Below are 14,445 nucleotides of genomic sequence, written 5' to 3'. Positions count from 1 at the left end.
TTCTGGCCTGCCTCAGGAGATCCTGTAAGCCTGGGTACCTGCTCAAGAACCACTGCACCACCAAATTCAGGATGTGTACCAAACATGGACTATGGGTCAAGTGTCCCTGTCGCAGAGAGAAGGTTGGGGGCCATTGTCGCATACAACCATAGCTGGCTGAAGCTGGCGTGGCGTCAACCACCTCTGAGCCTCCCCCTGCAGAGCTGACAGAATCTCTGCCCCAGTGTGGTTCCTGTCCCCCAAGCAGACCAACTCAAGCACCGCATGGCATCTTTTTGCCTGACTGCTTGCATATCCCCTTGAACACTTACGGAGCACTGCTGGTTCAGAGGACAAATCTGCAGAAGAAGCCATAGAGGAAGAAGAGGAGGGGGTGGAGGAGAGCTGTGGCAGAATCACCACTAGCATTTTGGAGGCGTGGTGGCGGAACAAGCTCCAACAATATGGAATCCTGTCCTGCATCCTTCCCAGCTGCCAGCAGTTACCCAGGGCGCCGTGAAGGAAAGGTAACGTCCTTGCCCATGCCTGCTGGACCACGAGTCAGTGGTAATATGTACCTTACTGCTGACCGCCCTGTCCAACAAGACCAAAACATTGCCTTCCACGTGCCGGTAGACAGCCGGAATCGCTTCCGTGAAAATAAATGGCGTTTTGGGATCTGCCACTGAGGAACAGCACATTCCACAAATTCACAAAAGGTGGCAGAGTCTACCAGCTGAAAAAAGCAGTAGTTGCAGTGCTAGCAATTTGGTCAAGCTAGCATTTAGACGCTGAGCATGTGGATGGCTGGGACTGAATTTCTTTTTATGGTTCAGCAACTGGGGTATGTAAATTTGCCTGTTAAAATGTTCTTGCCACGCTTGATCCGCTTCAGACTTTGGTTGCAAACGGCAATGACGCAATCTGCTGCACACGTGTCGAAAAAGGCTCACACCAAGGAACTTTTAAAAGTCAGCTGTGAGTCAGCAGCACCCTGCACCTGCAGAGCTCTGCTGTGTGATGGAATAGGGTGGCTGCCCTTAAGCTGCCCCCTGGAGGACATCCTGCCTCATTGGAGTTGTGCCTCCTCCTCTCTTCTCTCAGGCACCCAAGTACAGTCAGTGACCTCATCATCCCCCTCCCCCTTCATCACTGGAGCAAACTTGGCAGTATGCTTCAGCTGGGGGAAAATGACTGCCAGTTTCTTGTCCTTCATGTGCACCACCTCTCTAGGCTCACGTTACTCCGTTCCTCAACCTGGGAACCAACATCAGAGCCTTCAAATTGCTGCGCATCCTCCAGCAGCATGTACCCGACCCTGTGGAGCAGGCTCTCTCTCTGGGGGCAACGTGAACAAGGCCCTCTCTTGGGGGGGGGGGGTCAATGTGGAGCAAACTCTCTCTCTGGGGGCAATGTGGAGCAAGCCCTCTCTTTCTGGGAGCAATGTGGAGCAAGCTCTCCCTCTCTCACTTTCTCCCTCTGGGGGCAATGTGGAGGATGTCCTTTTCTTTGGCTCCATCCCATGTGGGTGACAGAAGGTAGCATTCAGATTTTGATCAGCAAAGATAGTGACCTCCTGGGAAAGGTTGCTGACGATATGATGTGGGTGAGTACAGGGAGTCTGAGAGTGTCCATACCAAGCAGTAATTATTCAGTACATTTAACACACTATAAAGCAGGAAACTACCACTGTACAGTATGGGGATATACCACTACACACCTTCTACAGGAGGATTATATGATTTTATTACAATACACATACATAGGTGCATGCCTACTTCAGACTATACCACTATACAGGGGATCCCCTGGAAATATACCACCCCACACACAATCTGGGGGGATTGTTACCGGAGAATATACAGTACAACTACATACTATATGGGGGGATTACAATTTTAACAAAAAATGGTTTGCGTTTTTATTTTATTTATTGCCATAAAATGACCCATCAAAATTCTCAGCACCAGACCCATGCTCTTAATCTGGCCCTGCCCATACACTATACCCTTTAAAGCTGACGTCAATGTAAAACAACTAAATACACTGATGAAATCCATGCTAATTATTACTGCCCGTTGTAGAGACTGGAAGTAATATAGTTTATAGAATGGAAAATAGGAGTTTGGGACTTTATATGAGACTCATACATGTGCCTCCATCCCTAGTGCTATGGAATGGGAGAAAAAAAGAAGAGGCTGGGACTTTAAATGAGGCATATTGTTGAACAATGAATAATTAAACATATATTTGTTCCTTCTACAATGGTGATTTTCCAAGGATATGGCAGTAGGTACACAGATGCACCATGGTCTACCATACTTTTATTGCGATATTTTAGACCCAACATGCTATATAGTTCTGTAGGGAATCATGTCATGGAGGATAATCTTCCACACCATGTTATGTGTCATGTCATTTGTGTTACAATCACGTTTTATTGCAAAATTTGTAATTATGCATGTACCTACTGTCATATACTTGGAAAATCACCATTGTAAAAGGAACAAATAAATATATGTTTAATAGATATTCATTGTTGAACAATATACATCATTCAAAGACCCAACCTCTTTTTCCATTCCGTAATATAGGTTTGTTACCATAGCAGACATGAAAGTAAAATGAAGGGTCATATTACTTGCAGCTTATCTGTCTTTTTGCCACAGATCATGCACTGTAACCCAATAGACTGTTAGTAAATGATTAATCCACACAGTGCCATATTTAATTATCGGAATGAATACTGCTCAGGTCTGACATCTTTTGTGTCACTCCCTTTTTATGGTATGTGAGCAAGGAAATCACCTGTAAAGAAGTATGATGGCTGACATTGCATTCACTTGCAGTCTTCTATTTTTAACTGCCAACGTTTGTAGTCTAGTGAACATCATTTAGGAGTGAAAAAAATATAAACTTCTAAATAGCACAACACAGAACTAAAAACAATTCATTACAGCTCTCATGCAGGTTTTAGTGTTGGGGGGGAGACAGGGGACGGCCCACCACCCCAGTTGTCAGCAGCACATCGCTTGTGTTAGCATAAAAACAGCCTCAGCTTTCTCGCCTGGCCAGGGCTTTGTGCAAACTCAAAAAGAGCAGGCGCAACTTTGCTACACTAATGCCGCGTACACACGACCGGAATCAGTCCGGACAATCCGATCGTGTGTGAGCTAATCTGATCATTTTTCATTTTAAAAATCTGACAGACCTAGAAATAGAACATGTTTTAAATCTGTCCAGCGGACTCAATTCCTATCGGGGGAAAACGTTCGTCTGTATGCTGGTCCAATGGACCAAATACGACGCAAGGGAAGCTATTGGCTACTGGCTATTGAACTTCCTTTTTTAGTCCCGTCTTACGTCATCACGTTCAAAAAGAAAAGGACTTTCGAACAGAAAGTTCGTTCGGAAGTCCGTTGGAACTCTGCCGAAAGTCCATCGGGAAGACCGTCGGAACTAGTCTGCTGGAAAGTCTGGTCATGTGTACGCGGCATAAGGCAGCCCACACATTGATGATTTTTTTTTGTTCAACTAGCGAGTGGAATGGAAAAAAAAAAAAGGATCCAATTTCCCCCATCCACACTCAATGTGGATAGGGTAATCCTTCCCGCTGTGGTATTGTTTTCTGACAGCAGGGAGATTACCCTACTGTTATGCTCTGTACACATGCTCGGACATTCCGACAGCAAAATCCATCAGATTTTTTCAGATGGATTTTGTCCTAAACTAGTGTTGCATACACACGCTTGCAAAGTTGTCGGAAAATCCGATTGTTCGGAATGTGATGACGTTCGTTCGTTACGACGGGACTACGCACACTCGTTCAGGATGGACTGGTGTCTTTATTCAACCTAACTATGTAACAGATCGACCTGTGTATAACCATCATGCTAATACTGTACATGGATCAAATTTCAGCCGGTCCCTGTTCATGCTCTCAAATGACACTGTGCAAGCAATACAAGTTTTCACATTTCAGTGTGGCACGTAGGCCAAATAATACCAACATGTTCATTAACCTCATGCCGACCAGCCACCGCAGTTATATGGTGGCAACATGGCTTGGCTGCGTGAATCACCGTTATGGTACCATAGACAGTCACTAGGGGGCTCCCGCGATCGCTCGGGGCACACGAGAACCGGGATCTATGTGTGTAAACACAGTTTCCTGTTCTCTGGGGGGAGAACAAACAGGTCGTCTGTTCATGCAGAATATGAACAGACGATCTGCCATCTCCCCTGCACAGTCCCCCCCCCCCCCTTTCAGTTAGAACATGTACTAGGACACACTTAATCCCTTTACTGCCAGTGACATTTTCACAGTAATCAATGCAATTTTATAGCATTGATTGCTGTATAAATGGCAATGGTCCCAAATATGTGTCAAAATTGTCCGACGTGTCCGCCATAATCTCACAGTTCCGATAAAAATCGCAGATCGCCACCATTACTAGTTAAAAAAAAAAAAAAAAAAATTATAATATCATATATTATAAGATTTTTTTTACCATAAATATGTATTAGAATACGTATCGGACTAAACTGAGGAACAAAAATTTTTTTTTTTGGGGGGGGATATTTATTATAGCAAAAATTTTCAAAATTGCCACTATTTTTGTTTATAGGGCAAAAAATAAAAGCCACAGAGGCGATCAAATGCCAACAAAAGAAAGCTTTATTTGTGGGGGGGGGGGGGGGGGGGGGGGGAGGACATCAATTTTGTTTGGATACAATGTCGCAATTGTCAGTTAAAGAGACGCAGTGCTGAATCGCAAAGAGTGCTCTGGTCAGGAAGGGGGTAAAATCTTCTGGGGCTGAAGTGGTTAAAATGCAATGCCCACTAAAAACTGGCGTGGAAAATGTTCAGAAGGATTACAACCCATGACAGGTCTTTAATGGTTTCCAGTTCTCACTCTGGGGGGTGGGGGGGTCACCAAGACAGAAAAGGAAAGTCTCCTCTATATGTACACAATGGGCAATAAAACCCTGACCCAAGCCCACTCCAAAATTAGGGGAAAAAATAAAAAAATAAATGTTGCTAGGAGTTAAACTTTAAAGCGGATTTCCACCCCCCAGATCATCTAAAGCTCTGTGCATGGGCAGTACCCTCTGCAATATGAATCAGCGCTTTTTAGTTGTTTTTTTTTGTAACACTACCCCTGATGGAGCCACTTGGTAATTTTGGCTCTCGCCTCAACTCCAAGAACAATCTCAGCCTCTCTGACACAGCTGATTGAATGAAAAATTGCTGCCAGAACATATAAGAATAGCAGTACGGATACCTTAACGTAACTAGGAGTCAGTATCAGGAAATAGACACAGGACCAGTTAGTGCCAAATTAACCCACATCAATACATTGAGTTTGAGGAAATGGTGGTTTGAGCATATATGAGCATACAGAAGGTAAGTTTAGACACAGTCTATTAGACCGTATAATCACTATGCCAATGTACCTTAGATCTGTACCACTGGACTGGAATCCATGAATCAGAATCCGTAATAAACTGTGCGTATAAGCATTAACTGCAATGGTGAATAAAAATACTATAAACTAGTCTAGAGTGCATTCTAGACACCACTGGAAAATATATCTCTTTTCCCTCTGCTCAGCAATCTCCTCTCTGGTGAATGCAGCTCAAAAGCTCTTGATTACACAGTAGAGCTGCTTCTTAGGACTACAGTTCCCACAGTATATTGCTCCTTGACTCAGTCTATTAAACATTTCATGCTCAGCAGCTCCCTCCTCTTGCTGATATAGCAGATAACCAGTTCAGCACCACAGGGCAGCAGCTACGAAGAGCAGCTGAAGCCAGTCTCTCTCACCCCCATTCTTAGCCAAGCACCTACATTATTTAACACTTTAGGTCTGGCCCTGCCCACCTGCTGCCATTCTTGCTTAAGCAAGCATGATGTGCCCCTGCTGCCTCAGCTTCCTGGAATTCCAAGTAACATATCCCAGGAGTACAGCAGGAGTAGGAAAACAACTGCAGTTTAATGGAAGGGGTTATCCTTTCCTCCCACTGACCACTATTGGAAAGGGGGTATCTTTTCCTTCCACTTGCCACCAATGTAAAAAGGCATCACTTTCTCCCATTGACCACCATTGGAAGAAGGAATCTTCACCTTCTAATTACCACCAATGGAAAGGAGCATATTTTTTCTCCCACCGACCATAAATAAAGGGGAACATCTTTTCCTTCCACTGACCACCAATAGTAGGGAGAATCGTTTCCTCCCAATGGCCACCAATGCAAGGTAAATTCCCTACTTCTCACTTACCTCCAATGCAAGATGATATCTTTAACTCCCACTGACCACTAATAGAAGGGGGCATTCTTTTCCTCCCATAGATCATCAATGGGAGACTCTTTCCCTTCCCATGACCACTGTTGGAAGTGGGTATCTTTTCTTACCATAAATGGAAAGGTGCATCTCATCTTCCCACTGCTCATCAATGGAGTGGGACATATTTTCCTCCCACTTACTGTATCAATGAAAAGGCAATATGCAACACATTCCTCCTGACCACTGCACACTATATGCTTTGCTCTACATTCTATACTACTGACCTTGACTCTCTACACTGTGCATATGTAATAAACACTTGACTACTGCACTTTATAGGCTAAAAGTTACATTCAATACTCCTGAGATTTACAATTTTAGCAACACCACTGGATAAAAGTATGCTCATAAAAATGATTGGTAACCTTTCATTCGCATAAAATGGCTAGTAACATAGGGATTAATGGGACATGTAACCAACAAGGATGCAAACAGTATATAAATAATTGTGTTAGTAGAGAAAACAGTGAGAACTGACTGAAGTAAAAATGTTGCCTATTTAAATCTTCATTTAATGAATTTACACCAAATCCTTTATTATTTGAACTAATTTTTTTTTACCTTCTATATCTTAAATGGTTCATATCAATATACTTCCCTATTATTAATATTCATATTAATATACTTTGATTACTAAATGTTAATTTGGCATTAAATTAATATAACGGTGCTGTTTATGTTCAATCCAATGTCTACATGTTGTAAAACGTTTGCAATTGTATGTGAAATATTAAACCTCATGTATTTTTAATACATAAAAAAAATTTTTTTTATAAAAATGAATTGTACAATAAAACGTATTTGTTTTGAACCAGGTGAAATTTGCTTAGTGGGTGGCCCTGTCACCCCCCTTCCGTTGGATATTCTTCATCTGAATAATTGAAGAAGCAGGGCAGAAATTGTCCAATCAGATGCAGCCACTGTTTAGGTATTCTGACAGCCGCTACCACATCTGTCAGAATACAATAGCCCAGCAGGGGAATTCTTTATAGCCTCAATGGTGGAATCTGTTAGATTTTTTTTCCCCCCATTCAGCCCATAGACTGAACAAGAAAGAAAAAAAAAAACTCAAATCCCTGCATCCACACAAGCAATGTTAATGAAATGGTTAATGAAACATAAGAGCTGCAGCCATTGGCTGCAAGAGCTGATCGCATGCTGGTTTTCCCAGCGTGGCAAATGGTTATTCATAACCTCTTCCTGCTCACCCCCTGCATCCCTTTAATGGGATCTTAGGGAAGGACCAGCCGGTCACGCCACTACCATGTTTGGCTGTCACAGTGACCAGGAGCCGGGCCTGCTGGCTTCCAATCAGTAGAGAGCGAGAGCTGTCTTTGACAGCTCGGTCACTGGGCTGGCAGTGCACACTGAGCATGCTCTAAGCACAGAAAGCTGTGCAGCCCATGGATGCATATGTGCAGCCATTAAAACCTACATTCCGTTTCCACGCACGCGTTACGTGATCAGCAAGGGATTAACATTTGCTTTGCTAGTTTGAACAACCTCTGTGCCATTAACGGTGTACCAACATCCTCTTACAAACTTTGTGTACATAGGAGGAGAGTTTACTTATCGCATAGGAATAGAGATCAGTGACGAAAATTCAAACAAACTATATACCCAATGAACCGTACACACACGATCAGAAGATCATGTGAAAAATACCACTTTAAAATCGATCGTACAATAATCTGATCGTTAGTACAGAGCTTTTGAGAGTAGATCATGACAGTTCATCCGATATTATCCGATGGGACATGCACAAAACCTTTTTTTTTTGTACGATACCAGATCATACAATTTTCGTTTCATCAGTACAGGTTTCATCCGAAGATACAGTACAAATACAATACAACAAATGACATCACTTTCGAATTTGCATTCTGCGGTTTGGGGAGTTTTAGTAAATGCTTTAGTTTCAATATGAGATTAGCATGCAAAAAAAAAAAAAAAGGGGATGGACGATCATTCATCCGATCTGATAATCCCATCGTGTTTATAGTACCAGGCATAAGGATGACAGATTTTGGCTGCCTACTACTACCCACTGGTGTAATGATTGCCAGCTAATCCAACAGGGGCAGTCCAGGTAAGACAATGATCACCCAAGGTTTTTAGTGTCCCTTAGCAGATCTATATGAATATATTCAGCAAAAGTTGGAAAAGTCACACAACAGTAACACTCACCAGCCCTGACGGAGGAGATCCAACAGAAGGGAAGGACATAGAATCCCAGGCACAGCGTCAGCAGCATAGGGACAGATTGTTGTCCTCCCAGTGGATATGGAAGACTGGTACTCAGTGGAGGAGATTCTATGCACAGAGTTTGCAAAGAATGACAACCAGGAAGTGTTCCGAAATGACACCTTCGCCTCTGCAGGCCACCTGGACTCCTCCCTGTTAGGGATAGGCAGTTTTCACAGCTGATTTCATTCCTTCTATAATTAACCACAAACTTGCTGAAATCAGAGTAACCAGCATTTCCACCTTGCAGGAGGAGGTTTTCATATGGAAATCAGTCACAGATGACACACGATGTACTGGAAGGAATGACCAGTCTTCTACACACCTTCACACATAAAACTTTGAATACAAAGATTCAATTCACAAAGGCACAGAACGCACTTTTTTTTTAACCCATGCGACTGTCATTTTCAAATCTCATTGGAGGTTCTGTCCTGGGACCAATCGTATTTAATGTATTCTTAAACGACCTGGGAGGATGGGATAAACAGCTCAATATTTGTATTTGCGGGCGATACTAAGCTAAGCATTGCAATAACTTCTCCGCGGGATGTGGAAACCTTGCAAAAAAGATCTGAACAAATTGCTGGGGTGGGGAACTACATGGCAAATTAGGTTTAAATGTAGAAAAATTTAAAAATAGGATTTTTTCGTCATACTTACCCGTAAAATCCTTTTCTTTGAGTACATCATGGGACACAGAATCAGGCTAATATTCATTACCTGCTGGGTTATACTCCATTTACATGTGAATGGGCACTGGTAGACCAAAGGTCTTTAGACAGGAAGTGATCCCCTATATAACCCCTCCCACACAGGAAGTACTTCAGTTTTGTAGCAAGCACTGAATCCTTTAAAAAAAAAAAAGGGGGGGGGGGGGGGGGGAAGGTTCAAAGATTCATATATTTGTAAGTTATGATGTTATATATATTGATCGGTATTCTGTACCCTCCCTCTTTTTCTATTAATGCTTCATTTGTGTTATTTTTGTATCTTTAAAAATCTTAATAAAAACTATATTCAACCTTAAAAAAGGGGAATGAATATTAGCCTAACTCTGTGTCCCATGATATACTCAAAGAAAAGGATTTTACAGGTATGATGAAAAAAATCCTATTTTCTTGTTCATACATAATGGGACACAGAGTTACGGCAATACTCATTACCTGCTGGGAGGTCCCAGAGCAATAGCCTTGAGGGGAGGGAGACACCCTGCCAAACTATAGCCATCAGAACTTTTACAGCAGCCCACAGTACACTGCGGCTGAAAGTCAAATCCTCGGCTGCTCGAACATCCACTTTCTGAAATTTTGTGAACTTATGCACTGAAGACCAGGTAGCAGCCTTACAAATCTGAGCCACAGATACCTGATGGCGAAAAGCCCAGGGAGGTTCCTACACCCCTGGTAGAATGAGCTCTCACCCTAAAAAGGGAGGAGCTTTATGTTTCAAATGATCAAATTGACGGACCCAGTTGGCAACGGAAGCATTGCAAGCTGCCTGCCCCTTCTTGGGTCCTTTTGGTAAAACAAAAAAGTACATTGAGGATTGGTTATCCGTTGAATGAACCGAAGGCTTACTGTTTGGTGAAGTCTGGTGAGTGGCCATTCTACAAGGTGGTGGCACGATCTTGGTTTTCCTTTGGTGACACATGTGGATTATCCATTAGAAGATGAGCGGGGATTGAGGTGACACAGTTGGATATGATTAACAGAACCATTGCTTATGAAGGACTATGATTCATTCAGACACTAATTTGCATATATATTTGATATAAACAGTTTTTTTTGCATATTTGGGGGCCACTTTTGGGGGTCCACATTGTATTAAGGTAGCATAGTGGTCACTAGTGAGTTTTGGCACATATTGAGTTAAAGGATTTTTATAGGTTGGGGGGATTATTAAATAGGAGGCGCAATCCCCTAATATATATTATGTACTCACATTTGTTGCCAGCGGTTTAGACATTAATGGCTACACTGTTATACAAGCTATACACTCACTACTTTACATTGCAGCCAAGTGTCATTTCTTCAGTGTTATCACATGAAAAGATAGAATAAAATATTTGCAAAAATGTGAGTGTACTCACTTTTGTGAGAAACTATCTATGTGCATACATGGTGTGTATACTTGTAAATTAGTAAATAAATATCACTACACTCCTCTCTGAACGGAGGTTTGCCCCTGAACACTGCTCTGAAATACAAACCTATATTGCAATTACATCCTGGAATCCATCTGCCCTTAGCCAGACATGCAAGCAGGAAGGTGTGCTTAGCTGACAAAATACGTCCTCCCCTCCTGAAGGTTCCTGGGTAATGCCCCATACACACTATCAGATTTTCTGCTGAGTTTTTCCTTCAGGTTTACCAAAACCATGTAGTGCAAGGGTCTGCCTGATTGCATGCAAATTGAAACACCTAAGGTTTGACCTCCTATTATATGGTTTTGGTAACTCTGAAGGAAAAACTCATTAGAAAAACTGATAGTGTGTATGGGGCTTTAGAATGTAAGCTCTAACGAATAGAGTCCTCTGATTCCTCCTGGATTGAATTGTGTTGCAACTGTACTGTTTGTCTTAATGATGAAAAGTGTAAACTGTTGGTGCTAAAAAAAAAATCCTGTATTTTATTAATAATAAATTACAAACTTTCTAGACCAGAAACAAGGAAGTAACTAAAGAAATTGAAAAAAAAAAAAAAAAAAAAAAAAAAGAAGAGGGAAACCTATTTACTTGTTTTTAAACTATTTGCTAGCAGTACAAGTATAGAAAATAGTCAATATTGATTGAGAAAGTGAAACTCCACTTGTAAGCAGGTGCAGCTAGCTAATCCGCCACTCAATGGCTTTGTTCCAGAGTAGTGTCTGGTTACAAAAAGGAGTGTCATCAGGTGCTAGGCCCCTTTTAGTTAGAGCCCTCCTCTAGTGATGTAATGGGCGAGTCGGTGCCCATATATAAGCCACGTTAAGAGGAGCCCTAGTACAGTTGGCGCATGGGAACCAGAGACCCCACACAACAACTTGACAAATAGCCCCAGCAGTGGCGACTGGTGGGAAACAAAAGTTTGGCGGGCGGCAAACAGTATGCCAAACCCCCCCAATCAGTCGGTCAGTAGGTAGCACTTATCCCATCACTAACAGCTTCCCCTGCTTGGCAGCAGTAGCCTCCCGTTCTCCTGGTCATCACAGCTTCAGTTTCCTCCCTCCTCGGAGGCCAATCAGGAGTTTTCTCTTTTTGGCCAATTGCAAAACAGGTCTCACACCTGCTTCCGATTGGTCAGATTGAGAATCAGTGTTTCAACAGCGAATATTCATTCGCTTTTGTAATGCACCTGGGTGGGCTCCAAAACACATTCTCTGCGACCTGAGCTCACCCTATTTTGAAGCCTTTTAGAGCGTATGGCTCTAATCAGGGGCTTAACCACTTTAATACTGGTCGGCGGCACAGTGGTGTAGTGGTTAGCACTCTCGCCTAGCATTCTCGCTGGTTCAAATCCCAACCACGACACTACCTGCCTGGAATTTTTAATGTTCTCCCTGGGCCTGCGTGGGTTTCCTCCGGGTACTCTGGTTTCCTCCCACAATCCAAAGACATGCTGGTAGGTTAATTGGCTTCTGTCCAAAATTGGCCCTAGTATATGACCTTGGATTGTGTGCTCCCTGATGGTAGGTACAGATGTGAGTGTGCAATGTACAGGGATAGGGACAAATGTAGACACTCATGGAGGTTGAACTGAATGGACTGGTGTCTTTATTCAACCTTACTAACTATGAAACAGCAAATATTCATTAACTTTTGTAATGCACCTGGGTGGGCTCCAAACGCATTCTCTGCGACCTGAGCTCACCCTATTTTGAAGCCTTTTAGAGCATATGGCTCTACTCAGGGGCTTAACCACTTCAATACTGGCCACTTCCTTCCCAGACCAATTTTCAGCTTTCAGGGGTCTTGCACTTTCAATAAGCCCTTGTACACACGGTCGGAGAATCCGTCGGAATGTGTCCTATCGGACTGTGTTGTCGGATAATCCGACTGTGTGTGGTATGCATCGGACGGATTCCGTCGGAATATCCGTCGGACCCAATTTTCCAACTTGTTGGAAATATTTTCCGACAAACTGGTCCGATCGGACATACTCCAATCGGACATACTCCGATCATGTGTAGAGAATTCCGATCGGACAAAGTGCCACTCATGCTCAGATCAAATTCCTACACCAAAGCTATTGGCTACTAGCCTGAACGTAGTCCCGTCGTAACGAAATAATGTCATCACGTTCTGAATGATCGGATTTTCCGACAACTTGGTCCGACCGTGTGTATGCAACAGTTTCGGACACAATCCGTCAGGCAAAATCCGTCGGACAAAATCCAACGGATTTGGTTGGCAGAATGTCCGGCCGTGTGTACAGGGGCTTAGAATTGAGTGGTCCTGCAATGCTGTACCCAAATAAAATTTTTATCATTTTTGTTCACACAAATAGAAGCTCTCTTTTGGTGGCATTTATTCATGACTCCATTTTTTACTTTTTGCGATACAAGCGAAAAAAGAGCAGAACTTTGGGGGGGGGGGGGGGGGGGACGATATATTTTCTTTATTCTATTTTAAAAGAAATCCAATAAAATCAAATTTTGTCATAAATTTAAGACAAAATGTATTCTGCTACATATTTTTGGTAAATAATAATTGGTTCGCATGATCACGGACATATGTACGCAAATGATCATGTACAGATGTGCGCAGGGGATCATGGATGTGTGCAAATGATCATTGTGACATGCGATTTTACTGTTATATATGTGCGGGACATGTGTGTTTACTTTGTGTGTTTTACTGTGATGACACTAGACTGGTGATCAGTGAGTAAAATGCTGTAAAAAAAAAAAAAAAAAAAAAAAAAGCTCATGCTGATCACCAGATGGCTGCAGAGATCCGCTCTCCTCTCCTCAGCGGCAACTTCCATGTGAGGAGAGGCGAGCCGAGTGCCTAGCAACCGACTGTTTGCTTACATCCCATGACGGCCGTCATGTGATCAGGTTGGCCAATCACAGAGCTTTATTGTAAGCACAGCTTTTTTTGTACTCCAATGAACTAAGAGCCAATTCGTTCCCCACCCAGCAGCTCATGTGAGTTAGAGGGTAGGAGACAGCTGTAGCGCTGGCTCCTGACAAGCAGGCGCTATGGTTTTTTTCAAAGTTAACTTTCCTGAAGCCACAGTTGGGTTTTGGGGCTAATTTTCGAAATGTGCGCTGTCACCGCCGGAAAGGTTGAGAATGCAGTCTAGCTGGGTGTATTGAATGCCACTGTTCTTTCGGAACCAGACCAGTGGCAGCGTTTTCCTGCTGTGCATTCTGGGAGGTGGTATTTAAGGTACTGACATCACCTTCTTGGGTTCTGTTCTGCTGTTGGAGAGAATATTTGCTGTCTGTTTGGTTCTGGTCCTCCTGACCAGCCCCCATGGCCTTCCTGGCCTGGGGTGCGGAGCGATGCATTGAGTCTCGGGGCTGGCTAGCCCGAGGCAACGCAACTGCAGGGACAGGCCTGAATGGATTTCAGGGGCCTATTGCTCCAAAAGGTGGGCCGGTGCCATCTCATCCAAGGGAGAGGCCCAGCAACTGGAGAAACCCCAGGGGAGGACTCTTCAGGAGAAGGCCATGCACAAGGCTGGCTTCTCTGAAGGAGCCTGGAGGCTTAGTTGAAGGACACTACATGGATCTACACGTATATAAGGTATCGCCGGAGCAGCTGAGAGATACTGGTATCGTATGATAGCTCTTTAAATTTGTCTATGTCCCTCAGTAATGCTCAAGTATGTGGCAGAGACTTTTGTCAAATTGCCACAGACTTGAGTGTAGGATGACACTTTGCT

The 14,445-nt window shown here is 43.2% G+C and overlaps 1 protein-coding gene across 1 annotated transcript in view; it reads right to left on the bottom strand.

Annotated features, from left to right (window-relative positions):
- The window catches only part of LIPI (lipase I), a 78,618-nt gene extending 69,931 nt beyond the window's left edge, over nt 1–8,687 (bottom strand). Inside the window, exon 1 of the mRNA XM_077480075.1 lies at nt 8,516–8,687. Coding sequence (XP_077336201.1) covers nt 8,516–8,582 — 67 coding nt within the window. The 5' untranslated portion in view covers nt 8,583–8,687. The remainder of the gene's footprint in view (nt 1–8,515) is intronic.
- Nucleotides 8,688–14,445: the final 5,758 nt, after the last annotated feature.

The sequence above is a fragment of the Lithobates pipiens genome, unplaced genomic scaffold, assembly GCF_037356315.1.
Source record: "Lithobates pipiens isolate NorthernLeopardFrog02 unplaced genomic scaffold, aLitPip1_a1.2 Scaffold_16, whole genome shotgun sequence".
Taxonomy (NCBI): Eukaryota; Metazoa; Chordata; class Amphibia; order Anura; family Ranidae; genus Lithobates; species Lithobates pipiens.
Note: the sequence above shows the minus strand (reverse complement) of the source record. Positions and strands in the feature narration are given on the sequence as shown.